The sequence below is a fragment of the Dreissena polymorpha genome, chromosome 9, assembly GCF_020536995.1.
Source record: "Dreissena polymorpha isolate Duluth1 chromosome 9, UMN_Dpol_1.0, whole genome shotgun sequence".
In the NCBI taxonomy this organism is placed as follows: Eukaryota; Metazoa; Mollusca; class Bivalvia; order Myida; family Dreissenidae; genus Dreissena; species Dreissena polymorpha.
Window position 1 is genome coordinate 59,896,748 of NC_068363.1, and position 27,663 is coordinate 59,924,410.

A 27,663-nucleotide genomic window follows, 5' to 3' on the forward strand; every position below is an offset into this window, starting at 1 on the left:
AACTGATACTGTAAATCGGAAAACAATGTTAGATTATCAGTATGATAGGCACAAAGTGTCCAATGTAGTCGTGGTGGCAATATGACCTAATCCCGAAGCCTGAAATTTAAACGAACTAATGTTCGTATACAAATAAGGTTCGGTGACTGCAACATGTGTGGATGCCTAAGAAAACCAACACATGTGTAATGGTGATATGATATTCCGTAAAGGAATAATATAGAAAACGTCAATATGACCAGTAGGTTCGGAAATCCATACATGATGAATGGCGAATTCCAATATACTTGCGATGCCGAAATATTGTTTGGCTACGCTGGAAATAAAGTCTCCAAAATAATGTCTACATGAGCGTTGACGTGAACGCTTACGAGAACTGCTCATTGAAAGCGAGGTATTTTCGATGTCTATCCTATCTGATGATGATGAACGACTTCTTCTTCTGGCCAGTGCTCGATGAAGAATAGCGTGTCCGTCTACTGTTGTTGTATCTGTGGACGAATAAGATGAATAAGAAGTCAGATGATGTTTACTTATTCTTACCTTCCTTATCTTATATACCTGACTGAGACATTGACCGACGTACTGTTATAGCTCCGTTGTCAACATGTCGGGCAAAGACCGATGAATGGTGTGCGCCATAAGGTCTAGCAACGATCGACGGAGAGTGAAAAGCCGTAATCCACGTCTTGCCCGTTTTTTAGGTACCGGGAACCGGCGACTGAAATTTCCTCTCGATGACAAGATCAGTCCCCGGAAACTGGTGTTCGGTGAACGGACCGATCATGAAATATAAAACAGTGACGTCACCTGCAATGTTAGATACAGTATGTCTCATAAAATACATACCTGAATAGACATTAATCACCGTGCAGTTGTTGCTCCGTGGTCAATGTCCTCGGGCAAAAACCGACGTAAGAAGGTTCTTCTTAGGTACCGAGAACCCGTGACGGATATTCTTCTCCATGACAGGATCAGTCCCCGGTAACTGGTGTTCTGTAACGGACCATTCATGAAACAAATATGAAATGGTGACGTCACTAGTGTGAACCTCCGTTGGCAACGTTAGGTATACTATGCTACAATCATACATACCATAACAAACCTGAATGAGACATTGACCCACGTACCGTTGTTGCTCCGTGGTCAACGTCTACAGGCACAGACCGGTGAAGGCGAAAGCACCATGATCTGAAGACGATCGACGATGCGATAGTTCTGTGTTCCACGTCTTGTCCGTCTATGTTAATGGGAACCGTTTCTTCAACGTGTTACAGGAACATCTCTGAAACTGTGACGTCACTAATATTGAACCTCCGTGGTCAACGTTAGGTATATATGTTATAATCATACATACCTCAACAAACCTGAATGAGACATTGACCGCCGTACCTTTGTTGCTCCGTGGTCAACGTCTACGGGCACAGACCGGTAAATGGCGAACGCCCCAATGGTCTGACGACGATCGACGGAGAGGTAGCTCCGTGTTCCACGTCTTGCCCGTCTCGCCTCAATTAACGGGAACAGTACCCGGAAATTGTTTTCCGGTGAACGGACCGTCACTAAGTGAACAGTACTGTCACCGGCGATGACCCTCCAAGGTCACCGCCAACGGGCAGTTACCGACGTATGGCTCTTCTTCCCATCTTGGTGCCATAAGGTGTGATGTAGATCTACTTTCTAAGCAATATTTACTAATAGATCTCATCCTGCCCGGGAAAGAATAGCGAAGGCTATATCATCAGATGTCCTCTCTGCAGACATCGTGTAGTTGAATATGAAAAATAAGACTAAAACATATTCAACAATTAACTGGTCCTAGACCAGATTGTCATATGGCACAATAATTATTAGCATATAATACAATTAACTAATATTATCTTAGTTACTATTGTAAAAGATAACATCAATTGTACGTATATTCAATTTTAAAGACCATCATCCAGTGAAGTCACCGGACAATCAACGTCTGTTGTAGGTTCGTTGCGTTGTGGCTGATCGACGTCCGTCGGCGACCAGCTGTGTCATAAGCCCACAATACGCACACCGCACATTTGTGAAGCAAGTGCAACCGGTACATGCAAGGCAAGTGTTGTGGAAATTCCACCTTGTCTTGACATGACCACATGAACCTCTATTTTGTAAGTTCATTTCTGAAACAAAAGAAACAGAAAGAACCTACAAAAGACAAAAACAATGGTTAAAATATTAAAAGTTAAACCACAATATGTAAACAAACAAACGCTGTACAATTGGCCTCAATAATCTTGATGAAAAAGGCACGAAATCCTAGTTGGATTACCTTCTCAATTATTTATTGAAGAGGAAAAACGAAAAACTCGTGCTCAAGTGCATGAGTACGTACAAAAACCCGGCAAGGCTGAAACAATAAAGTTTCAACAATTTGAACATGAAATAAGTCATCCATGATCTGCGACGTCATCGGGTTTTATCATCTCTTGTATCTGCGACCATCATTAAGTCGATTATATGAAAGACAAGAGCAAAACATATTCAATAATAAAATGGTCACAGACCAGATTATCATGCGGCACATAAAATCATTATTTGTCCATAATGAAAATAATTAACATTCTCTAAGTTATTATTGTAAAAGAGAAAGTCAATGGTACGTATAATACCACTGCCGTAGATCATAAATTAAACAAAAGTTTAATTCAAAACAGATGAAAATATAATGATCATCAATTAATATTGTCATATGAAATGTAAAATCATTTTTGCACACAATGGCAAATGATAAACAATCTGTCAAAGAATTAGAAGAGCACGCTTTGCACGATCTCGTAACGCATTAGAAGAATATTTACACTGTACAATTTTCCTCAACTGCGTATTGACGAAGATCACGATATACACGTGCTCATGTACATGAGAATGTACCTAAAACGCAGCAAAGCTGAAAACAAGTTTCACGCATTAGAAAAAAACGTTTTGCACGTGCTCTTTCGCGCCTAAAACACCCAGCATGGTAGAAATAAACGATTGTTCAACAAAAGCAAGCATGGCTTACCTTTACAACTGAAACAAAAGTCCATAAAATCCACATAAAATATTCCGAATAAGAAGTACAAAGATAAATAACACAATTTATCTATGAAAAACCCCAATCAACCAAGTGAAATAAATCGAAAAACAATTTTCAATTCAGAGCTGTAAAAGACACGTCTACACCTGGTCGATCCGGAAAGAATATTGAGGATTGGTTACCGATTTTTGCCTAGGTTGCGTTGCAGTAATGTTTAACCTGGCCTGTATTACGGTAATGAGGTGGCCGGTTCCCAGTTAAAATTCCGGATGAGTTAATTCCCCTTGGAAAGCTATAAGCTAATAGATAGTAGGTAACGTATTTATGACATTAAAAGAAGATGGGGTGGTAATCAGTTCTTTGGAATTTAGTAACAAAATAGTATACTAAGGATATTTACCAAACTAAACAAGATGTATCTGTTTCTCTTGTATAATATTCATTATATTTCAATTAAAAAATATTCAGCATCTCTGCCCAGTTAATCACCAACTTATACATCTCATTGTCTAAATGCTTCACAATAGACTTGTGTTATATTTAATGTATATAAATTAACCATTCTTAAACTAGAGCTTTGTCACAGACGTGACGTATACCCCCACGTGCTGCATTGACACAGACTATTTTGCATGCTGTCTTCACAAAACAAGAGATTCAAATTTATGGCGATTTTTAAGAATTATAATGCCATTATCATTTATGGCCATTTCGACCTTTGAACTCTTGCATTCTTTCACATGACATGCCGTCCAAATTTATGGCCATTTTTTTACTTTTGAACTCCAAGTGTGACCTAGACCTTGGAGTTATCGACATAATTCTTTTGCATGACACATCGTCCAATGACTGTGAACAAATGTACCAGGTATTTTTAAAATCTCAATAAATGACATAATTATGGCCCGGACAAGATCATTTATGGCAATTTTTGACCTTTGAACTCACAGTGTGACCTTGATGTTGCAGACATCAACGTAATTCTTTCGCGCGGCACACCGTCCATTAATGGTGAACAAATGTGCCAAATGATTTTAAAATCTCATAATGAACAGCATAGTTATGGACCGGACAAGCTCATTTATGGCCATTTTTTACCTTTCAACTAAAAGTGTGACATTGACCTTGGAGTTTTCGACGTAATTCTTTCACGCGACACACCATCCAATGTTGTTGAACAAATATGCTAAATGATTTTAAAATTTCACAACGAATGACATAGTTATGGCCCGGACAAGCTCACTTATGGCCATGTTTCACCTTTGAACTCAAAGTGTGACCTTGACGTTGGAGTTATAGACGTAATTCTTTCGCACGACACACCGTCCAATTATGGTGAACAAATGTGCCAAATGATTTTAAAATCTCACAATGAATGACATAGTTATTGCCCAGACAAGCTCATTTATGGCCATTTTTAATCTTTGAACTCAAAGTGTGACCTTGACCTTCGAGATATTGAAGTAATTCTTTTCGTAACACACCGTCCCATGATGGTGAACAAATTTGCCAAATGATTTTAAAATCTCACAATAAATGATAAAGTTATGGCCTGGACAAGCATTTGACCCTTGAACTCCAAGTGTGACCTTGACCTTGGAGGTATGGACGTACTTTTTTTCACGCGACACACCGTCCCATGATGGTGAACAAATGTACCAAGTTATTTAAAAATCTAACGATGAATGACATAGTTATGGTCCGGACAAACTTTCGATTTAAAACACACTAAGTGACCCCGTGACCTTGTTTTTGACCAGGCATGACCCATATTCAAACTTGGCCTATACATCATCAAGATACAACTTGTGACCAAGTTTGGTGAAGATCGCATGAAATTTCGGGACAGACCGACAAAGTGACTCCTATATAGCCCCCATGAGGCCATCCTTAAAAATTCTTTTGTTTGGCATAACCCGACCGACCCACTAAAATCAGCCAGAATTTTTTTTGGGGTTACTTTTCAAAAAATTGTTTTTTTTGCTCGCCGAAAATTCTTTCCGCTAAATTTTTCCTTTCCACTTTTTATCCTTTCCGGTTATTTGCGTCATTTAATTAAATGCTCTTTCAAGGATATCTAGAATAGCAATGAACAAAACGCATACCGGTATTTATTTGAGTCGCCTATTTATTTGACATATGCACATGCGATTAATTAGACTTTAAATACAATTAAACCGCTCCTGTTTTTCTCGTTTCCCTTTAATTAAAATACGCTGCTGTCGTTCAGGATAGTTTGGGAGTACAAAAAACAAATTAATTAATTATCACCGATCAATTCAATTTGGCAATCGGCATAAAGGTTAAAGTTTTAGGTTAAAGTTTTGATGACAGACAGACAGGCCAAAAACAATATACCCCTGATCATTCGATCCCGGGGCATAAAAAACTTTTGTCAATAATTTCAAAAGTTACATAAGAAATAAATATTTATGCTTCCTGAAGAGGTGCTAGCAGTCAGTCAGCATGGGTTGTCAGTTATCATCTAGATGAATGCACCTTAACAGGGATACAGTCAAGCCATAGATTCATTCATCCTGCAAGTTTACTAAGTAAACACTTATAAAAAAATTTTTTTTCACCATTCAAATGAAAAAGTAGGAATAGTAGAAAGATTTGGTAAAAAAATAGGAACAAGGGCTGTTTGTAAAACATGCATGCCCCCCATATGGGCTGTCCGTTGTGGTGGCAGCCATTGTGTGAATACGTTTTTTGTCCCTGTGACCTTGACCTAGTGACCTGAAAATCAATAGGGGTCATCTGCGAGTCATGATCAATGTACCTATGAAGTGTCATGATCCTAGGCAAAAGCGTTCTTAAGTTATCATCCGGAAACAATTTTACTGTTTCGGGTCACCGTGACCTTGACCTTTGACCTTGTGACCTGAAAATCAATAGGGGTCATCTGCATGTCATGATCAATGTTCCTATGAAGTTTCATGATCCTAGGCGTAAGCGTTCTTGAGTTATCATCCGGAAACCATTTAACTATTTCGGGTCACTGTGACCTTGACCTTTGACCTAGTGACCTCAAAATCAATAGGGGTCATCTGCGAGTCATGATCAATCTACCAATAAGGTTTCATGATCCTAGGCATATGCGTTCTTGAGTTATCATCCGGAAACCATTCTACTATTTCGGGTCACCGTGACCTTGACTTTTGACCTAGTGACCTCAAAATCAATAGGGGTCATCTGCGAGTCATGATCTATCTACCTATGAAGTTTCATGATCCTAGGCATATGCGTTCTGAGTTATCATCCGGAAACCATTTTACTATTTCGGGTCACCGTGACCTTGACCTTTGACCTAGTGACCTCAAAATCAATAGGGGTCATCTGCGAGTCATGATCTATCTACCTATGAAGTTTCATGATCCTAGGCGTATGCGTTCTTGAGTTATCATCCGGAAACCATTGTACTATTTCGGGTCACCGTGACCTTGACCTTTGACCTAGTGACCTCAAAATCAATAGGGGTCATCTGCGAGTCATGATCTATCTACCTATGAAGTTTCATGATCCTAGGCGTATGCGTTCTTGAGTTATCATCCGGAAACCATTCTACTATTTCGGGTCACCGTGACCTTGACTTTTGACCTAGTGACCTCAAAATCAATAGGGGTCATCTGCGAGTCATGATCTATCTACCTATGAAGTTTCATGATCCTAGGCATATGCGTTCTGAGTTATCATCCGGAAACCATTTTACTATTTCGGGTCACCGTGACCTTGACCTTTGACCTAGTGACCTCAAAATCAATAGGGGTCATCTGCGAGTCATGATCTATCTACCTATGAAGTTTCATGATCCTAGGCGTATGCGTTCTTGAGTTATCATCCGGAAACCATTGTACTATTTCGGGTCACCGTGACCTTGACCTTTGACCTAGTGACCTCAAAATCAATAGGGGTCATCTGCGAGTCATGATCTATCTACCTATGAAGTTTCATGATCCTAGGCGTATGCGTTCTTGAGTTATCATCCGGAAACCAATTTACTATTTTGGGTCACAGTGACCTTGACCTTTGACCTAGTGACCTCAAAATCGATAGGGGTCATCTGCGAGTCATGATCAATGTACCTATGAAGTTTCATGATCCTAGGCCCAAGCGTTCTTGAGTTATCATCCGGAAACCACCTGGTGGACGGACCGACCGACAGACCGACCGACATGTGCAAAGCAATATACCCCTCTTCTTTGAAGGGGGGCATAAAAAGTAGGATCCAGATAAAAAAGTAGGAAAAAGTATGACCGCTTGACAGCCTGCCTAATGACACCCTTTCGGGCGCATAAAAACATATTTAAAGCATTAAGGCAATATAAGCCCCACCATTTGGATGAGGCCTGGCTTCCACGGTGAGCTGGTAACCAGGGTTACGGAATCCCTGTGCGTTTGGCAGCCCCTTTTCTTGTCTCAACTCGTACGCTTCAGGAAACACTGTCTTGATCTGACCCAAGTGGTGCTCCTCGAAATTCCTGGAAATAAGTCAATTTGATACTTGTGCGAATTTGTTAACTTTAGTTAAGTATTTAGTAACTGAGGAGCTGCGCCATGAGCGCATGATACGCCCATCGTTCGCCAATGAAGTAGTAAGGTAATAAATAACCCTTTGAATCATTTTTTTACTTCAGTTTATTTGTATTTGAATACATGGTTTATTTTATAAGTACATGAGCATGGAGCGCCGTCTCCTTGACATTCATACCATATCTTTTTTTGAGTATATGTATGCATTTCTTTAGAGGATATGGAGTTGAAGTAAACCTGTTATAGATATTTTGACCAATAATAAAAGAGAAATGTAGATGGGTAAGTGGTAGTGTACAATCGGAATAGAAAAAAGCTCACCTTGTTCAATTTTTCAGGGATACAAAAAAAAAAAAAAAAAAAATCCATCGAAGGATATTTGAGCTACAGTAGGACATTCAATGAAATCACGAAATTTTGACGAACAAAGTCCCATAACTCTGGAACGACAATTCAGAATTCCGTCAAAAACGAAAGGGGATCAGGGTTTATCAATATTAAGATTGTGTTAAAATTTGAAGAAAATCTGTCAAAGGATATTTGACGTAGCGTACGACATTAACAGACGGAGGGACGGACGGCTACGGTAGGACATTCAATGAAATCACGAAATTTTGACGAACAAAGTCCCATAACTCTGGAACGACAATTCAGAATTCCGTCAAAAACGAAAATGATCAGGGTTTATCAATATTAAGATTGTGTTGAAATTTGAAAAAAATCCATCGAAGGATATTTGAGCTACAGTAGGACATTCAATGAAATCACGAAATTTTGACGAACAAAGTCCCATAACTCTGGAACGACAATTCAGAATTCCGTCAAAAACGAAAGGGGATGAGGGTTTATCAATATTAAGATTGTGTTAAAATTTGAAGAAAATCTGTCAAAGGATATTTGACGTAGCGTACGACATTAACAGACAGACGGACGGACAGACGCGGGGTATACCATAATACGTCCCGTCATAGACGGGCGTATAAAAAGTATTGCTGCTAGAGAGATAAAACTTACACATATAAAAAAGCATGCTATACAATGTAACATAAAAATATCATATACTTGTGCCCCTGTTGTTGTTTTTACATTTGTGCTTTGAGATATAAGTGGAATGTTTAGACGTTGTTGTTAAATAGGGGCTGTTTGTAAAACATGCATGCCCCCCATATGGGCTGTCAGTTGTAGTGGCAGCCATTGTGTGAATACGTTTTTTGTCACTGTGACCTTGACCTTTGACCTAGTGACCTGAAAATCAATAGGGGTCATCTGCCAGTCATGATCAATGTACCTATGAAGTTTCATGATCCTAGGCGTAAGCTTTCTTGAGTTATCATCCGGAAACCATTTTACTGTGTCCAGTTACCGTGACCTTTGACCTAGTGACCTGAAAATCAATAGGGGTCATCTGCGAGTCATGATCAATGTACCTATGATGTTTCATGATCCTAGGCGTAAGCTTTCTTGAGTTATCATCCGGAAACCATTTTACTGTGTCAAGTCACCGTGACCTTTGACCTAGTGACCTGAAAATCTATATGGGTCATCTGCAAGTCATGATCAATATACCTATAAAGTTTCATGATCCTAGGCGTAAGCGTTCTTGAGTTATCATCCGGAAACCATTTTACTGGTTCGAGCCACTGTGACCTTGACCTTTGACCTAAGGCTAGTGACCTGAAAATCAATAGGGGTTATCTGCGAGTCATGATCAATGTACCTATGAAGTTTCATGATCCTAGGCATAAGCATTCTCGAGTTATCATCCGGAAACCATTTTTCTGTGTCAAGTCACCGTCACCTTTGACCTAGTGACCTAAAAATCAAAAGTGGTCATCTGCAAGTCATGATCAATGTACCTATCAAGTTTCATGATCCTAGGCATAAGCGTTCTTGAGTTATCATCCGGAAACCATTTTACTGGTTTTAGTCACCGTGACCTTGACCTTTGACCTAGTGACCTGAAAATCAATAGGGGTCATCTGCGAGTCATGATCAATGCATCTATGAAGTTTCATGGTCCTAGGCGTAAGCGTTCTTAAGTTATCATCCGGAAACCATTCAGTGGACGGAATGACCGACATGTGAAAAACAATATACCCCCTTTTCTTCGAAGGGGGGCATAAAAATTGTCAGTATGATTATCACACCAATCCAGCATGAAACCATTATATGCCATTCCAAGGCAATGTTTATTTAACTAAACTAGTAGATGAATCAGATGAAAAAAGCCCTAATAATTAAGTGTTAAAATGTATAATTGTGTGACCTGAAAAAACAGGTCTTTCTGGAAAGATTTTGATACCATGCTCCTGCTAGGATATATATATTTTCAATATAGCATGTGTTACATATGTATTCATTTCATGGAGCACTGATACATAATGGCAAAACAAAACCCAGTCTTAATAAAGCCACACCTTTTATTGAGCTCCTGTACAGCGGTTTTCAGCTTGGAGAAGGTGCAGACCTCATTGCGATTGTGAAGAATGCTAACCACCTGGTCCATACCCCGGAAGTGTTCAGACAGCAAGCGGTATTTGTAGGGCAGCGTCAGGGTTGGCGGGGATTCTGTAGTCAGGTGGTGGAATCTCTCATAGGCTGGCACCTTTGGCTTGACATCGCTGCAAGAATCACTCAAAATTAACATAGTTACATGCATATTTCAGTTCAAAATTAAATGTTGCTGACTTATGGGTTTTAACATCATCGCACGGTCACCAAACCAGGTTTACATTGAATTCTAGCATCTATGAAACCTGTGCACAGACTAAAGCAAGCAAGATTACATGAATACCTTCAAGCATTTAATCTATTGTAATAGACTTAAAATTCTGGTTTGCGTATTATATATAATTGATTTGATCCAAAAGAACTATGCATAATTATGAAATAAGTTGAATTTAAACCTTTTATCATCTACTTCTATTTTAATTTCATCAAACTTCTTTAAAGCTGGAGCAGGAACTTTGATCTTTTTTCGAGTTTCCTTCATGTCAGCGAGTCGCTTTTTAAGATCATCGAGGTTGGTCACTTTAGCAAGCTTGTTCTTTATGTCTGCTGCATCCATTTTCTATGCGAGATAGATAAAAATGAAATATAAAGTTGTCTTGATAATTTGAAAAACTAAAAATACTATCATAATTCTATGTGTACAAGAAATAACATCTGCACTGAATACTTATTACAAGTTCATTTTATCAGCCTGGAAAGTGAAAAAAACACAGCAAGATCTCACTAGCTGTTAGCCCCTACAAAGTGTGGGGAGGCCCAAGACTATTCGAGACATTACACAATACTTCTTAAAAGACATGCTGCTGGATAATCAGGTACTTATACTTCCTGAGATCCAGTATAACACGTATTCTTAGGATTATGTATGCTCAGAGTATGTGCATGAACAAAATGTGAATTGGTCAAGTGTAAATTGCATGCAGAGTTTTTTCCATAGTATTTGCATGACATGGTACTTAGTCTTTAAAGATATTTGAATTTTTTTTATTTTGTAACAAAACAAAGAGAAAATTACCCATATGACATTCAATGATTCATACAATATTCTGGGTAATCACACATAAAGCTAAGCAAACCTTTTGGCCTTGTGATTTTACCAAACATAAGAATAAAAACTGTAACAGATCTTTCATTTGAGTTCTAAAAAAAAATGTTGGTCTTTATATTTATGCTGCTTCTTTCTTCCTTGTAGAAACCATAGCGCATTTCCATAGATTTGTTATACCTCTGGAAACAGCCGTGACAAGAAAATAAATACCTTAGATGCTTTTTGCTTAACAGCTTCCACTTTCTCAAGTTTGGTTGCAATTTCATCAACCGCCTTCATAGCTGTTGGTTGTTCGATTTGTTGCTCAGGGCATGGAACTTCCTTTTCAGCCGGTTCTTTAGAAGCAACATCTGACTCTGCGGGCTAAAATATGAGCAAAAATAAACAGGTCAGAAATGTCTCAAAGCTCATGTACACTCTTGTACATTTTTTTATTTGGTTTGAGATCTAAAACTTTTAGAGTGAATTTTTTCCCAATATTAATCTTCTTTTCATCATACAAAAATAGACAGCATAAAACTCTTATGCCATCACATACAGGACAACACTTTCAGCTAAAAAAATTGAATGTAAATAAGAATTTGGTTACAGACTGTTTGTCTTGTAAAACCTTCCACAGAAGATTTGAGGACTCTACCTTTTCTACAACAGCTAGCTTCCTTCTGGCTCTGCTCTTTGTTGGAGCAACTGTTTCTTCCACGGCCTGTACAGGGCGCTTTTCAGGAGTGGCTTCATCAGACTTTGTAGCGTCATCCTTTTGCACAGTCTTCCCTAGACGCGTCCTTTTTCGGGTCTTTGTCTCAGTTTCAGACTCTGCCTCAGGCTTCTGCGGAGTGGCTGGGGCTCCATCGTGTTCATCCCAAGAGGAAGTCACATCTTCAGCAATGGTGGATTTTTCTTCAGGGCGATTAGCAAATGTATCTGCGATCAACTTTTGCTTTGGATCAATTTTCGCCTTACGAGTTCTTGTGGTCTTTTTGGTAACTGAACCGACTTCTTTGACCGCCTTTTCTCGTCTTGTTGACCTTGTCGTAACTGGTGAAAATACATTTTCTTTTCTCTCATCAACTGGCTGGGGATTGACATTTGCAAGCAAATCATGCGTGTTCTGGACAATATTTTGATACGGAATAATGTTCGTTTTTTCCAGCGTTGAAAAATCAACCTCCGATGCTTGAATCTCAACCTTCCTTCTTTTTGATGGTTGCGAACCAGGATTTCTTTTTCTCGTGGAGAAAAAGTCGGTGACTTTTCCCTGCGACATTGTGTAGCTACACTATTTGTTGTTGATTATTTTCTTTCGCGCGCTTTGTCACGTGATGAAAGTCGTAGACCCTATTTGTAAAGAGTTAGAACGGTAGATGACAAGAGTTATGTGTGTACCACAAATCGTTCTCTGTCTTGCGAGTTACCGAAAACTGTTCCACTACAAAATGGCCAAGGATGTGACCGTGCTTTTTGGATCACTTGAAGAATGCATAAAAAGCCTTCGTGACCACGAAATACAAACAAATACGAGGTATGCTGTTGGCTTCAGCAGCAAAGGCTTTGGCTAAAGAAGTACCGGTAGGTCACCAGCAGTCAAAATACATTATTAAAATGAAAAATGACTAGGGTTTGTTTAACCATGTGCGTTAAGTGCGTTTAAATCGGTGTGTAGATATACCGAAATCCTATTAATATTAATAATTTATCAAAATACTGCGGATATTAAGATAGAATATTGCATAATTCACTGAAAAAGCAGCAGTATAATTAATTCCCCCTACCAACCTTCCCCAGGACCCTACCCCCCACCCCAGCTTACCCCTTGGTTTCCAGATTGTTAAATGTACACCTATTGTGTTTGGTTTGACTTTTCAACAACAAATAATGACAAAAATATGCGTATAGGTATTATAAACAGGCATGGCAACTCGAGTGTTCTCGATGAAAACGGTCTTGTCCAGTGTTCCTCAATCTTTTGTCAATAGGCACATAGTGCGTTTTATACTTTGTTTTTATATAATACATTAACACAGGTTCTTTTTTCAAACTGTGTATTTTCGTCAATATTCCTTGTTGAAAAGTCAAACCAATCCCAATATGTGTACATTTAACAATCTGGAACCCTGGGATAAATGGGGATGGCAGGTTGGGTCCGGGGAAAGTCAATATACTTCATTTATTCGCATGCAAAATGACAAGAGTAAGAATAAACACATGCTTTATTTGTATTTTAGGTCACCAGCCTTCAATATGCTTTATATATTCATATTAAAAATGACAAGAGTTTGAAGAAACATATATATCGTTTACTTTTTTTGTTATCGCCACTTATTTATTTACTCAAAACATTACTACTCTTAACTAAGGGTGTCACGTTTAAACGTTTGAACGGCCACGTTTCGTGTTTTGCTAAAAAACCTTTACAAAAACAGTTAACCTTTAAACGCCAGTCTATATCAATAAAATTCGTTTTAGTTAATTACGTTGTGACGTTTCAAAGCTTTTTAACAGCTGCCAGGGCCCTCGTTTGGCATTTTTTACTGCCGAATATCGGCGGCTTTCCAACATGAAAAAAGTATACTTTTTTCCCCTATTTCAGCTATAAATCCCCCCTCCCTTTTTTTTATTTAATGTTATACCTATGTTGCCTGCTGGTATGGTGCTACTAACTTTGATTAGTTGTTTATTTATATAAATCATATTAAAATATCGCAATTTTAAGTGCTCAATGGTTGGTGAAAAGATCTTCTAAAATTCCCATTTTCGCCCAAAACGACGCAAAATTCCCCCCTCTAAGGGCCCTGGCCCCAATCCCCCAAAGTGTAGAGAGGGCCCTCGTTGCTGAAAAAGACTCGTATTAAAAACTATTTGTATCCTGTGCTCCAGATGGCCCTTATTCATAATACCGTAAGCATAACAATACACCATGTACGGACTAGACCTCTTGAATATTTAACGCGCATCATCATGAAATTCCCGGCTTTTGCTGCATGAGAATGCCCCGAATCCTCTTGAACATTCAACGCGCGTTGGCCCAAGGAAATATTCACAACGTTTATTCATCGCCATTCATTTCTCGAGATATGGCGAACAATCTCGTGTAGGAACATTTTACTAAAATTTAAGTATGCATCTTTTGATATACATCGTGCTATAAGTAGAACGTTAAATAATTGAAAACTGGTTTACTCTTGTTTAAGGAATGTTGGTAAATAATTCACATTCGTGTCAAAATATTACGGCATGTAAGTAGACAAATTGTAACCCATTGGTTAGACAACGATGAGAACAGTTGGTTTTAGTATGACATCATGTGCGAATGGGATATGCACTAAATATAATATCGGGAAATAAGTACTTCTTTCAGTTTGAAGAAGTGATGGCACTGATGCGTGATGATTTTAAAACGGACATAGGGATACCCAGGGGTTTTTCAGCACTGTCTGCGCCTCCGGACAACGGAGGCACTCCCAAAGCAAACGGACCCGATCCCAAACCGAAATTATAAAAAAAAAACAATTTCCAAAACTTGTAACTTGTGTGACTAACCAGTGTTTGTTTTGGTCAAAATATTTGCTATAAGGTTTTAACTGTTTAGTTCTTATCACAGAGTGTAACTGTAACTGAAAAACAAAACTGCAGTAATTCAATTAACGTTGAACATGCCCAATATTGCATCTGTTTACAAAAAGAAGACAAAATAACCAAATAAAAACAAATTTATTTGTTAAACCACTGAATTTTTTAAGCATGATTAATTCACATTTTTTTCCCAAATGAGCCGTTTCATCGAAGCAAAAATTCCCAAAATGACCAATTTTGTCAATAAAAATTCCCAATTTGGTCAGACTCCTTTTCCCAAAATAGGCAGAAAAACCCCTGATACCGTTTAAACGGGAACGTTTCGTTTATTTCATTTCGTTTAAACGTTTAGAAAAATATGTAAACGTGACACCCTTACTCTTAACTAGAACATCAGTTATAGACATAAACAAACCTTTTCATTAAGTAGGTACATATAATAGCTTGTTATGTAGCAAACATATGGTAATAGTAGAAACATAATCAATTTATTTATATGTTCTTGTTTGTTATCGAATCAGGCTCAAATATTGTCAACAACAAAAGGGTCCAGTGGCTGTATGGGAAACTGTTCCCCATAGCCTAAGGCCTAAAGCATGTATATTTTGTACAGTAGACATTTACAATGTTTCTTTTAATAATACTGAAGTTGTTAAAATGATGTACCACACTCGGCATTGAAAACAACACTTCTGTGTGTGTTCAGATTAAATTTCGGTGAATGTGGAAGTGATCAATAAGCAGATTTGCACTTCATTACAACCAGCCTAAGGTAATTGTGGCTGCTGTTATGTAAATGCAAGTCTGTTGTAATCATCATATTGTAATCATACATGTATTGTGTGTTAAAATGCAAGGAGGATAATCACAGGAGGATGCAAGGAGGATAATCACAGGAAGAGGATGCAAGGAGGATAATCACAGGAAGAGGATGCAAGGAGGATAATCACAGGAAGAGGATGCAAGGAGGATAATCACAGGAGGGGAATGCAAGGAGGATAATCTCAGGAGGAGGATGCAAGGAGGATAATCTCAGGAGGATGCAAGGAGGATAATCACAGGAGGAGGATGCAAGGAGGATAATCACAGGAAGAGGATGCAAGGAGGATAATCACAGGAGGAGGATGCAAGGAGGATAATCACATGAGGAGGATGCAAGGAGGATAATCACAGGAGGAGGATGCAAGGAGGATAATCACAGGAAGAGGATGCAAGGAGGATAATCTCAGGAAGAGGATGCAAGGAGGATAATCACATGAGGAGGATGCAAGGAGGATAATCACAGGAAGAGGATGCAAGGAGGATAATCACATGAGGAGGATGCAAGGAGGATAATCACAGTAGGAGGATGCACGGAGGATAATCACATGAGGAGGATTCTAGGAGGATGCAAGGAGGATTATCACAGGGTCACTGAGTGTACATGATGCAGGAAGATGCTGATATTTCATTCCGTTGACAGAAATTAAGAGCCTGACCCAACATAGTTAAAGCAGAATACTAATAAAATTAAACTAGAAATGGCGCGGCAGAGGCCGACGTGTATCCCCACGCCGAATGTTTGACCTAGGTGTGCCCCAGGGTTGGTAATGGGGCCATGCATAGCTGAGATTGATAGTATTGTCATAAGAGAAGTTCATCATCAATTAGAAGTGAATTGGTGTAGAAATGAAGAAGTTATAGTAAAAGGCAATTTTGGGTGGGTGTGACATATGTGGGCAGGGCGCCCCAGGGTTGGTAATTGTGCCATGCATAGTTGAGATTGACCGTATTGTCATAAGAGAAGTTCAGTATCAATTTGAAGTGAATCGGTGTAGAAATGAAGAAATTATAGTAAAAGGCAATTTTGGGCGGGTGTGGTCTATGTGGGCGGGGCCCCAGGGTTGGTAATGGGGCCATGCATAGTTGAGATTGACCGTATTGTCATAAGAGAGGTTCAGTATCAATTTGAAGTGAATCGGTGTAGAAATGAAGAAATTATAGTAAAGGCAATTTTGGGTGGGTGTGGTCTATGTGGGCGGGCCCCAGGGTTGGTTATGGGGCCATGCATAGTTGAGATTGACCCTAATGTCATAAGAGAAGTTCAGTATCAATTTGAAGTGAATCCGTGTAGAAATGAAAAAATTATAGTAAATGGAATTTTTTGGTGGGTGTGGCCTATGTGGGCGGGCGCCCCAGGGTTGGGATTGGGGCCATGCATAGTTGAGATTGACCCTAATGTCATAACAAAAGTTCAGTATCAATTTGAAGTGAATCCGTGTAGAAATGAAAAAATTATAGTAAATGGAAATTTTTGGTGGGTGTGGCCTATGTGGGCGGGGCGCCCCAGGGTTGGGAATGGGGCCATGCATGGTTGAGATTGACCGTATTGTCATAAGAGAGGTCCAGTATCAATTTGAAGTGAATCGGTGTAGAAATAAAGAAGTAAATGTAAAATAACCTAAAAAAATGAGTGATAATTTCTGACGCGGCCCCACCCCAACCGCTATAACTTTTGACCCAGGGGTCAGATCAAAATTCCAAATAGTGCAGGGTCGCACATATGCTCATAGCTACCATGTGTGTAAGTTTCAAGGTTCTAGTGCTTTTAGTGTAGGAGGAGATAGTGGCCAGGACGGACGGACAGACGGACGGCGGAGATAACCACAATATCCCCACCTTTTTTTCAAAAAGCGTGGGGATAAAAACAGAAGCATACCAATACTCGAATTCACAGTTAATGAGATACATCAACATCTAATTTACCAAATAACAATGATGACAGAATATATTCTTTTACAATAAAAATGTTCTAAAACATTAAATGTGTAAACATTCTGTGTAGTTATCATAGTATTTTTATGCCCCCCTTCGAACAAGAGGGGGTATATTGCTTTGCTCATGTCGGTCTGTCTGTCCGTCGGTCCGTCCACCAGGTGGTTGTCAGACAATAACTCAAGAACGCTTGGGCCTAGGATCATGAAACTTCATAGGTACATTGATCATGACTCGCAGATGACCCCTATTGATTTTGAGGTCGTTAGGTCAAAGGTCACAGGTGAAGGTCAGTTACTGGAAATAGGCATTTTAAGGATTTAGCATGGTTCAAACAAGGGAAACAACTACCATTTATGCATGTTCTGTTTTGTTACAGCATTTGCCTCCCTTGTAATATATTTAAATTTTACCAAATGAAAGGCTAACTGCATTTTTGTAATGCATTGTATCCACCACCACCACCGTCACCACCACGACAACCACCAACACCACCACCGCCGCCACCACCACAGCCACCACCACCACCACGACCGCCACCACCACCACAACCACCACCACCACAACCACCACCACCACCACCACCGTTGTTTACAGTGACAAAAAACGTATTCACACAATGGCTGCTACTACAACTTATATCCCATATAGGGGGGCATGCATGTTTTACAAACAGCCCTTGTTGCTTCTCTCTTTGTACAGGGACTAGCATTAAGGAGAAGATGCCTGTGTGAAGGTGTTACCTCTTCAGGGCAATACAATACAATACAAATCTGAAATTGTGTTTGTTTCTCCCGCAGTCCTGCATATGTATTTTCTATAACTGTTTGTTAATGGTGTTTTGTATGGTTATTGGCCTTTTCTTGTGTTAATTTCAAATTAATTTAAGAACTGTGCATGATTATTTTTAGAAAATTGTGGTAGAGTTAGTTAGTTGTTGCAGTGAGGGTCTGAAATTTGTTAATGACATTTAAAGGAGTGTGTTCACAGATCGATGATTTTTTATGCCACATTTATCAAACATAAAAGGATACTGTATGAACGTGAGTTAAATACATGTATACATACAATTAAAATAGCTGGGTACGCAGTGTTTAAAAATATGTGTGAACTTAAACGAAAATAAAGTTGCTAATACCGAATTGGAACTTAAGTATCAAGAAATACATGTACATGTAAGCAAATATTGTAAGTTCAATAATTTTTTTCATGAGTTATTTCTCTATGAAGTGTTGAGTAATATTTATACAAACTTTCGTTTCTACTGAATTGTAAAGGTAGCTTTATTGTATTTTGATGATAATAAGTCCTTACACATGTTTCATATGCCAACCACTTTGAACTTGTATAGCCAATATCTGTGACAAAGCCCACTCCTCGAGCATTACTTGTATGTGACAGCCTTTTGTATTATGTATTGTTTTTGTATAATTCAAGCTCTATAAATAAATTATGCATATATTTTTGCTATAGTGAATCACTGTTGTGTCTTGAGTATGTATTTATGAGTATGTCTTTTAAACTTTAAAAACGTATTTGCTCACTTATTGCAATGTTGTAAAACATAATGATCGGATGATTTGTAACCGAATAAATAATAATACATTAAGCAATTTGTTGAAGTTTACTTAAGTAAGATCATTTTGAACAATTTCATATTAAATTTTTGCAACATTCCACTACATGTATCAGTATGTGTAACATCACTACGGTACATAATATGACCGAAAATGCATAACGTCATTACCTTTAGGACGACCGAAACATAAAATTTTTAATTTGCTCTAAAAGGCGTAATTAAAGCTTACTAATAACTTCCATCGTAAAACAGCTTCATACATTTGCCCACTCCTCGAGCATAACATGTATGTGACAGCCTTTTGTATTATGTATTGTTTTTGTATAATTCAAGCTCTATAAATAAATTATGCATATATTTTTGCTATAGTGAATCACTGTTGTGTCTTGAGTATGCTCTAAAAGGCGTTATTAAAGCTTACTAATTACTTCCATCGTAAAACGGCTTCATACATTTGCCAAATGATATCAATTACATAAGTTAATGTTTGAACTAATTTAAGCTTATTTATTTTTGCTCGATTACATCAAAATCCTAAGGCTTATTGAGACACTCTCGAGTCCGTTTCCTGGGAAGAACCAGAACTTGGTATCTATCGAAGAGATAATGAGAACGCTCCCCGAGTAGGGATCGAACCCACAAACTCCCGATCGCTAGGCGGACAACAAATCCATTACACCACCGCGACCTTCAATTATATTGTATATCATTGAAACTATTGCAGTATTGCTCTCTCATTATACACTAGCATGTGGTCCTTTATTTATTGCAAGTGATCAATGGCCAAAACCGCACTGCACGATACAAAAAACAGCATTACACAATACATAACAACATGCAAACATAATCAAATAAAGCTGGGGTCACCGCGTACCGGCATGTGCTTTTTCTAGCTCTTGTCATTTTGCATGTAAATAATGAAGTATATTTACTGCTCGCGACATAAAACACAATTAAACGATAAGTTTCTTCTAAACTCTTGTTATTTTGCATATGAATAAATTAAGTATTATTGACTGCTGGCACCATGAAACACAATTAAAGAATTGCTTTTAATATCTTTTGTCATTGTGCAGGTGAATAAATGAAGTATATTTACTGCTGGCCTCGTGATACACAATTAAAGCATGTGTTTTTCTAGCATTTGTAATTTTGCATTTGAATAAATGAAGTAAATTGACTGCTGGCCTCGTGAAACACAACTAAACGATATGTTTTCCTAGCTCTTGTCATTTTGCACGTGAATAAATGACGTATATTTAATGCTGGCCTCGTGATACACAATTAAAGCAAGTGTTTTTCTAGCTCTTGTCATTTTGCATTTGAATAAATTGAGTAAATTGACTGCTGGCCTCGTGAAACACAATTAAATGATATGTTTCTTCTAACTCTTGTCATTTTTCCATTCGAATAAATGACGTATATTTACTGCTGGCCTCTCTCAACTCTTCTAACTCTTGTCATTTTGCATGTAAATATATAAAGTATATTGACCGCTCGTGACCTAAAACACAGTTAAAGCACGTGTTTCTTTCTAACTCTTGTCATTTTTCTTGTGAATAAATTTAGGTTTATTGACTGCTTGCACCGTGAAACACTATTAAAGCAATTTTTTCTAACTCTTGTCATTTTGGATTCAGATGTTCAATGCAAACGACAGGTTTTTTTCTAACTCTTGTCATTTTGCATGTAAATATATAAAGTATATAGACCGCTCGTGACCGAAAACACAGTTAAAGCACCTGTTTCTTTCTAACTCTTGTCATTTTTCTTGTGAATAAATTAGGGTTTATTGACCGCTTGCAACGTGAAACACTATTAAAGCAATTTTTTCCAACTCTTGTCATTTTTGGACTCAGATGTTCAATGCAAAAAACAGTTTTTTTTCTAACTCTTGTCATTTTGCATGTAAATATATAAAGTATATTGACCGCTCGTGACCGAAAACACAGTTAAAGCACGTGTTTCTTTCTAACTCTTGTCATTTTTCTTGTGAATAAATTTAGGTGTGTTGACTGCTTGCACCTTGAAACACTATTAAAGCAATTTTATCTAACTCTTGTCATTTTTGGACTCAGATGTTCAATGAAAACGAAAGGATTTTTTCTAACTCTTGTCATTTTGCGTGTAAATATATAAAGTATATTGACCGCTCGTGACCGAAAATACAGTTAAAGCACGTGTTTCTATCTAACTCTTGTCATTTTTCTTGTGAATAAATTTAGGTTTATTGACTGCTTGCACCGTGAAACACTATTAAAGCAATTTTTTCTAACTCTTGTCATTTTTGGACTCACGTGAAACGCTATTAAAGCAATTTTTTCTAACTCTTGTCATTTTTGGACTCAGATGTTCAATGCAAACCACAGGTTTTTTTCTAACTCTTGTCATTTTGCATGTAAATATATAAAGTATATTGACCGCTCGTGACCTAACACACAGTTAAAGCACGTGTTTCTTTCTAACTCTTGTCATTTTTCTTGTGAATAAATTATGGTTTATTGACTGCTTGCACCGTGAAACACTATTAAAAGCAATTTTTTCTAACTCTTGTCATTTTTGGACTCAGATGTTCAATGCAAACGACAGGTTTTTTTCTAACTTTTGTCATTTTGCATGTAAATATATAAAGTATATTGACCGCTCGTGACCGAAAACACAGTTAAAGCACGTGTTTCTTTCTAACTCTTGTCATTTTTCTTGTGAATAAATTAAGGTTTATTGACTGCTTGCACCTTGAAACACTATTAAAGCAATTTTATCTAACTCTTGTCATTTTTGGACTCAGATGTTCAATGAAAACGAAAGGATTTTTTCTAACTCTTGTCATTTTGCGTGTAAATATATAAAGTATATTGACCGCTCGTGACCGAAAATACAGTTAAAGCACGTGTTTCTATCTAACTCTTGTCATTTTTCTTGTGAATAAATTTAGGTTTATTGACTGCTTGCACCGTGAAACACTATTAAAGCAATTTTTTCTAACTCTTGTCATTTTTGGACTCACGTGAAACGCTATTAAAGCAATTTTTTCTAACTCTTGTCATTTTTGGACTCAGATGTTCAATGCAAACCACAGGTTTTTTTCTAACTCTTGTCATTTTGCATGTAAATATATAAAGTATATTGACCGCTCGTGACCTAACACACAGTTAAAGCACGTGTTTCTTTCTAACTCTTGTCATTTTTCTTGTGAATAAATTATGGTTTATTGACTGCTTGCACCGTGAAACACTATTAAAAGCAATTTTTTCTAACTCTTGTCATTTTTGGACTCAGATGTTCAATGCAAACGACAGGTTTTTTTCTAACTTTTGTCATTTTGCATGTAAATATATAAAGTATATTGACCGCTCGTGACCGAAAACACAGTTAAAGCACGTGTTTCTTTCTAACTCTTGTCATTTTTCTTGTGAATAAATTAAGGTTTATTGACTGCTTGCACCATGAAACACTATTAAAGCATTTTTTTTCTAACTCTTGTCATTTTTGGACTCGGATGTTCAATGCAAACGACTTTGCGACATCCTTTGCGACAATGCTCCTAACTCTTGTCATTTTGTATGAGCGAGTGTCTAACTCTTTACAAATAAGGCTAACCGATGAAAGTGAGACGGGTAACTTTATTTTATTTTGAGGCTATTGCATTTAGCAACTATTTTGTCAGCAGTCTAATATGCGGAAGTATTAGTCACGTGACATAAACATGGCGGACGACACAAACACAAACCCGTTTCTATCAGATGAAGATGAGTTTTTGGACGAGGACAGCGTTGAAACACCTAAAGCAAAACCACAATCGCATGATACACCTGAAATAACATGGGATTCAATAGCCAACAAACTTTTGAAAGAAAAATTGACGCTGACTGCGTTAGAATTGCACACCGAACTTGTGGAAGCAGGAAGGGAACTGCCAAGATTGAGGGATTTCTTTTCAAACCCTGGAAATTTTGAGAGATCTAAAGAAGATTCACCCACCTCAACATTGCGTATGCTTATTGATAAAGTTGTCATTTTGATCTTTTGCTGCTTTTAGCGTCCATTATACTATTATTAGAATACTTGGACATCTTAAAAAACTTCAAAAAAAAATAATTTACTGATAGTGATAAAGGTGTTATCAGTAATGCATGTGTGAGTACAGACTTTAACAGTTTTATCACAGGTACATGTAGGCTATTATTGCAGTATTTTCTTAACGCCCCTTGCTTTTGTTTACAAACAAATTTGCGCGACCTACTTGTAAAATCTGTAAGAAAACATCTATCGCTGACAATATCAATAAATTCTTGTTAAATTAAATTTCCCAAGTATATATGATATATGGTAGGTTCTTGTTGACTTGTGGGTTCTTCTTGAGTCGTGGTTATAGAGATTGCATGTAATTCGAACGTTGCACTAGTTGCAATAATCCAACTCCCAGCTATTGACCCTCCGGGTCGCTGGGAGTTGCAACTGGTTATGGCATATTTTACGTCAAGTCTTCCGCCCAGAATCTGGGCATCACTTTAATCGGTAATATTAGCAACATAATTTTTTTTTTCTAGCATAAATATACACAAACAGATCATGTATATTTCACAAATGACAAATAAAAACAACTTACGTGATGTGGTGTGCTCGCATAATAATTAATCCAAAGTTTCAAATACGTCAATGGTTCATGAAAATGTGTAAGTTTTTGCAATGGAAAAAGCTGAGTATTCTGAATTCAAAAATATGCCATCAATTATCCGGAATCCCCACAAGATAGATCTCTTGTCTTATCAACAATCGAATACACCCATTTTCTCCGGAACCTCCGTAAGATAGATCGGATCATCAATTCAAAATTTCGGCTTTCGGTTTGATAATGTTTTTATAAACTGTTTAATTTGAGCATTTATCCACAAACAACACGCAAATGGATATCCATGGTAACAGGTTTTTTGTTTGCTACGCTGTTTTAGGTTGCTTGAATTCGATCTTATAGACAAAGTTGAGACGATTTTACATTGAATTTGGTCTATTCAGAGCATTCAAGAAGAACTAAACGATGCACATGATGCAGTTCGTTATCAAAAAAGATTTGACTCGGTCACCAATAGAAAAATGCTGATAGAAAAATGCGACAAAATCTGGCGTATATTGTAACTAGATACGTTCTTATTAAATACATTCAACATTCCCTTCTTTACATTTAGTTCATAAAGTGTTTTTAAGAAACACAAAATCGTTTATTATGGGTATTTTTCATGTTGCATCGTCTGTTGACATTGCATTAACTTCCTCTGCATTTTCAGTTTTAAGGCTGTTTATATCTTGAAATTGGAATAACCAATAAGAACCCACGGCTTAAGAAGAACCTATTTTCAAGATGGCGGTTTGACACTATTAACACAATAAACTATGGTATTTTATGTTAACAGACAATAAAACATTTGAAAAAAAAACAACAACAAATATACAGACCAAATGTTAATAATTATGTTTATAAGGATTCATAGTTATAAAATATTTGTGATGTAATGTCTTTATGAGAATTACCCATGACTCAAGCCGAATATAGAATAAATATATTTTGTTGTTGTGCCTTTTATTTCGGTCCTGCAAAATTTGTCAGACTTATTGTCAGAAATGTTTATGACTTTTCAAGAAGTGCCTGCTTAGATCCCTTTCTGAAAGCATTCTCTAAATAACTTCGATTTCTGATCATTCCCAATTAAAACACTTGAGTGTCTCTATAAGCCTGAGGCCTATCATGTATTTGAGCTGAAATAAAAAGGTTTAACTACTAGGTAAGTTTTCTTGTGTGTATGACTTATTTCAGCCAGGACCTCCAGTATGCAGACATTGGATTCACTTGATTTTACCCGCTATTCGGATGATGGGGAAAGACAAGTTGATGAACGTGTTGCAGGTTGGTAGTTGAAAGTTTGTTTCTTTCATGACACAAGTGAAGTAACATACGCTTAATTGACAAAATAATGGTCCTTTGTCTGTTTTTTCCACTATAGAATGTACAGTTCTGAAAAAATGTTTGTTCAACTTCTCTAACTGCTTGGCGGATTTTCCTTAAACTTGCACAGCTGAATGTGTAGGTAGATGGTTATTATGGAAGCAATTTTGACTTTGTCCAGTTTGGGCCTTTTGTGCTTTGTCTGCTGTAGAATAAATAGCAGATTTGTTATGTGTTTAAACATGCAATTGATTGGCATCACTGTCTGCGACACATCACATTTTAACTGACTGTGTGAACACTTTAATATGATTAAATTTTTTGGCAAGCATATTATAAGAAAGTAATTCCACTAACCCCCAATAAATCTTTTTTGATAATCTACTAATAGTCAGCAAACACTATTTTAGTTCATTTGTTTCATAAGTGAATGAGTACAAGGCATGTTAGGTAATTTGTCATAAGTTGTTTAATTCTTGGTTTTCAGTGTTGGAGTTTGAACTGCGTAAGGCCCAAGACACCATCAAATCTCTTAGAGCAAGTCTAACTAAAGAAGCAGGTACATGTAGATAGATATTAAGTGTTCACTAGAATAATGCATATTACCACAAATGTCTATCATATGTAAATGCATGCAATTATTCATTGTACCATTTTAGTACTCATATATAAATACTAATATGTGGCAAGCATCACAAATTTCTATGCTTATTTACTTCAAGTTTCGAAGATTTATTAATGTTTAATGAGAAAAAGTACACATATAACAAAAAACAAATTTACACATTCACAATTTTGATATTTTCCAACCCCATTTGTGACCTCTTTAAAAATGCAATCTTAGAGACAGAGCATGCCATCGTAGAGGCTTCAGAGGATGCCAAGGAGGGTTTACGGACGGACGAGACCATTCGCATGATGGAGAAGAAGGCCCTTAACTTCCTGGTGAACGGGTACCTGCTGCAGATCAACAACAAGCTGACTGCTGTCACTTTCTCAGAGGAGAATGAAGACCAGGTTGTTATCTTGCTGTTCACCGTTCATTTTAGCCTTGCCCTGGGAAAACAGGTCTAAATGGGTGTTGTTAAGTGTCATCCCAGATTAGCCTGTGCTGTTTGTGCATGGACAACACTCTTCATTTTGGAATTTGAATATTCAAGGAATTTTCTTCTTAATTAAAAATCCAGTCTAGGCTGAAAGTCAACTGTGATGAGCCTGTGCAAACTGAACAGGCTAATCTGGGTTGACACTTCACATATATGCATTTAGCCCAGTTTTCCCAAAACATACCTCTTGTATTCTTATGGACTCCAAACTAGACTTGAATAATTGCAAATAGAAGTTTACCCACTTATTTAGTATGAATGTCTGAACAGTTTGAGACATTCAAATGTATTCATATGTTGGTTGTGGCAAATTTTGCAATAGAGAGGTCCCAGCTTCGATTTTATTTTTTTGGGAGCATTTTTCAAGACATTTTCAAAGAAACTTGGTAAATGTCAAACACTTGGATCAACAATGAAACGTTTGTTCCTTCAGAATTTTGAGGATTGGGATGACGTGGGTTTGAACATTCCCCAACCTCCAGACCTGCTGCACCTCTACCGCGACTACAACAACCACACCATGCCAGAGCGCAACGTAACAAGCTGTGAAACCCAGACAGATGAAACTGTCGAGTATATTGACTCTCTTGAGGCTGCCATTATAGAGCTGAAAGAAGAACTTGCAACAGTAAAGAAAAATCTGGTAAGTTTCCTGTTCTGATATGTTAAAAGATGCTTAACCCTAGGTCTGTAGCGATTTATTGGTCATATGGGGAATATGCCTTGTATGTCAGTTTGACAGTCCATCTGTGTGTCTGTCTGTCTGTCTGAACAATCTGGATCCTGCAATATCTCAAAAAGTACTTCACCTGTTTTGCTGAAACCTAGTATGTGAATATAGAGCTATATGGGGAATATGTTTGCTATTTAAGTGTTTTCATCAGACACAAAGTGTGGTTAGTTACAGAAAAAAGAAAATGAATATCTTGATCCAGTTGATAACTCAAAAAGAACTTACCATATTTTCCTTTGAATAGCGCGCACCCATGTATAGCGCGCAGGCTGTTTTATTAATGCAAAAATGGAGAAAAAATATTTAAAGACAATAAAACCACCAAATCGGACCGAAAATGGCCGCCATTTTACAATTGCACAATCCAATAATCCGGGGCATTGGAAAGCTTAATTAAGCATTCAAAATAGGAAGCGTCATTATGATTAGGAGCATGGGTTGCATAGCACTATACTTTTCTGACAATTTTGTAATTTTCTAGCAACAGATTTACAGTCCATGTGCATTTCGTGTAAAACGTGAGAAAATAAGAATTCATGTACATCTTCCTCGGGGAAAGCATGGGCTTTAAATTTGAATGCTGAATAAAAACTAATTGGCGCATGGGAGACGGGGCTACAGTTGTTGAGATATGTCAGTATTGACGTAAAACTGTTCATCTATAATGTTGGACAAGTTGGGTTATTGTTTGTCGCACTTCACAGGCGTGAATGTGATGAACAATGAAGGCGCCAAAAACCTGGACCAAACTGGAAAACACTTAAGAAGTCCCTGTTCACACCTATGGTTATCTGCAAAAAAGACCAAATACCTTTACCAGTCCAACCTTTAGCTGCCTA

General features: G+C 37.6%; 2 protein-coding genes and 1 long non-coding RNA gene across 11 annotated transcripts in view; 1 reads left to right on the forward strand and 2 right to left on the reverse strand.

Moving 5' to 3' along the window:
- LOC127844274 (DNA replication factor Cdt1-like) overlaps positions 1-12,462 on the reverse strand; it is a 228,731-nt gene extending 216,269 nt beyond the window's left edge. For both annotated transcript variants that reach the window (XR_008032655.1, XM_052374364.1), the window contains exons 1-5: positions 11,779-12,462; positions 11,352-11,504; positions 10,489-10,652; positions 10,000-10,203; positions 7,385-7,530 (exon numbers count right to left, since the gene is read on the reverse strand). Coding sequence is in view for 1 of the 2 variants with exons in the window: in XM_052374364.1 (XP_052230324.1) it covers positions 7,385-7,530; positions 10,000-10,203; positions 10,489-10,652; positions 11,352-11,504; positions 11,779-12,405 (1,294 nt within the window). In the remaining variant the exon portion in view is untranslated. The remainder of the gene's footprint in view (positions 1-7,384; positions 7,531-9,999; positions 10,204-10,488; positions 10,653-11,351; positions 11,505-11,778) is intronic.
- On the reverse strand, positions 896-3,339 carry LOC127844282 (uncharacterized). 4 transcript variants are annotated; one of them, XR_008032657.1, is made up of 3 exons: positions 2,303-3,339; positions 1,937-2,153; positions 896-1,754 (listed from the first exon to the last, which is right to left on the reverse strand). It is a non-coding gene; the product is annotated as an uncharacterized LOC127844282 (long non-coding RNA). The 4 variants fall into 4 exon arrangements; XR_008032659.1 differs by having other exon boundaries at positions 2,366-3,338; XR_008032658.1 differs by having other exon boundaries at positions 1,937-2,178; positions 2,366-3,338.
- Positions 12,463-22,717: 10,255 nt separating the features above from the next.
- The window catches only part of LOC127844273 (RAB11-binding protein RELCH homolog), a 68,451-nt gene continuing 63,505 nt past the window's right edge, over positions 22,718-27,663 (forward strand). For all 5 annotated transcript variants that reach the window (XM_052374358.1, XM_052374359.1, XM_052374361.1 and 2 more), the window contains exons 1-5: positions 22,718-23,036; positions 24,857-24,946; positions 25,473-25,544; positions 25,830-26,002; positions 26,525-26,734. In XM_052374358.1, coding sequence (XP_052230318.1) covers positions 22,751-23,036; positions 24,857-24,946; positions 25,473-25,544; positions 25,830-26,002; positions 26,525-26,734 — 831 coding nt within the window. In that variant the 5' untranslated portion in view covers positions 22,718-22,750. The remainder of the gene's footprint in view (positions 23,037-24,856; positions 24,947-25,472; positions 25,545-25,829; positions 26,003-26,524; positions 26,735-27,663) is intronic.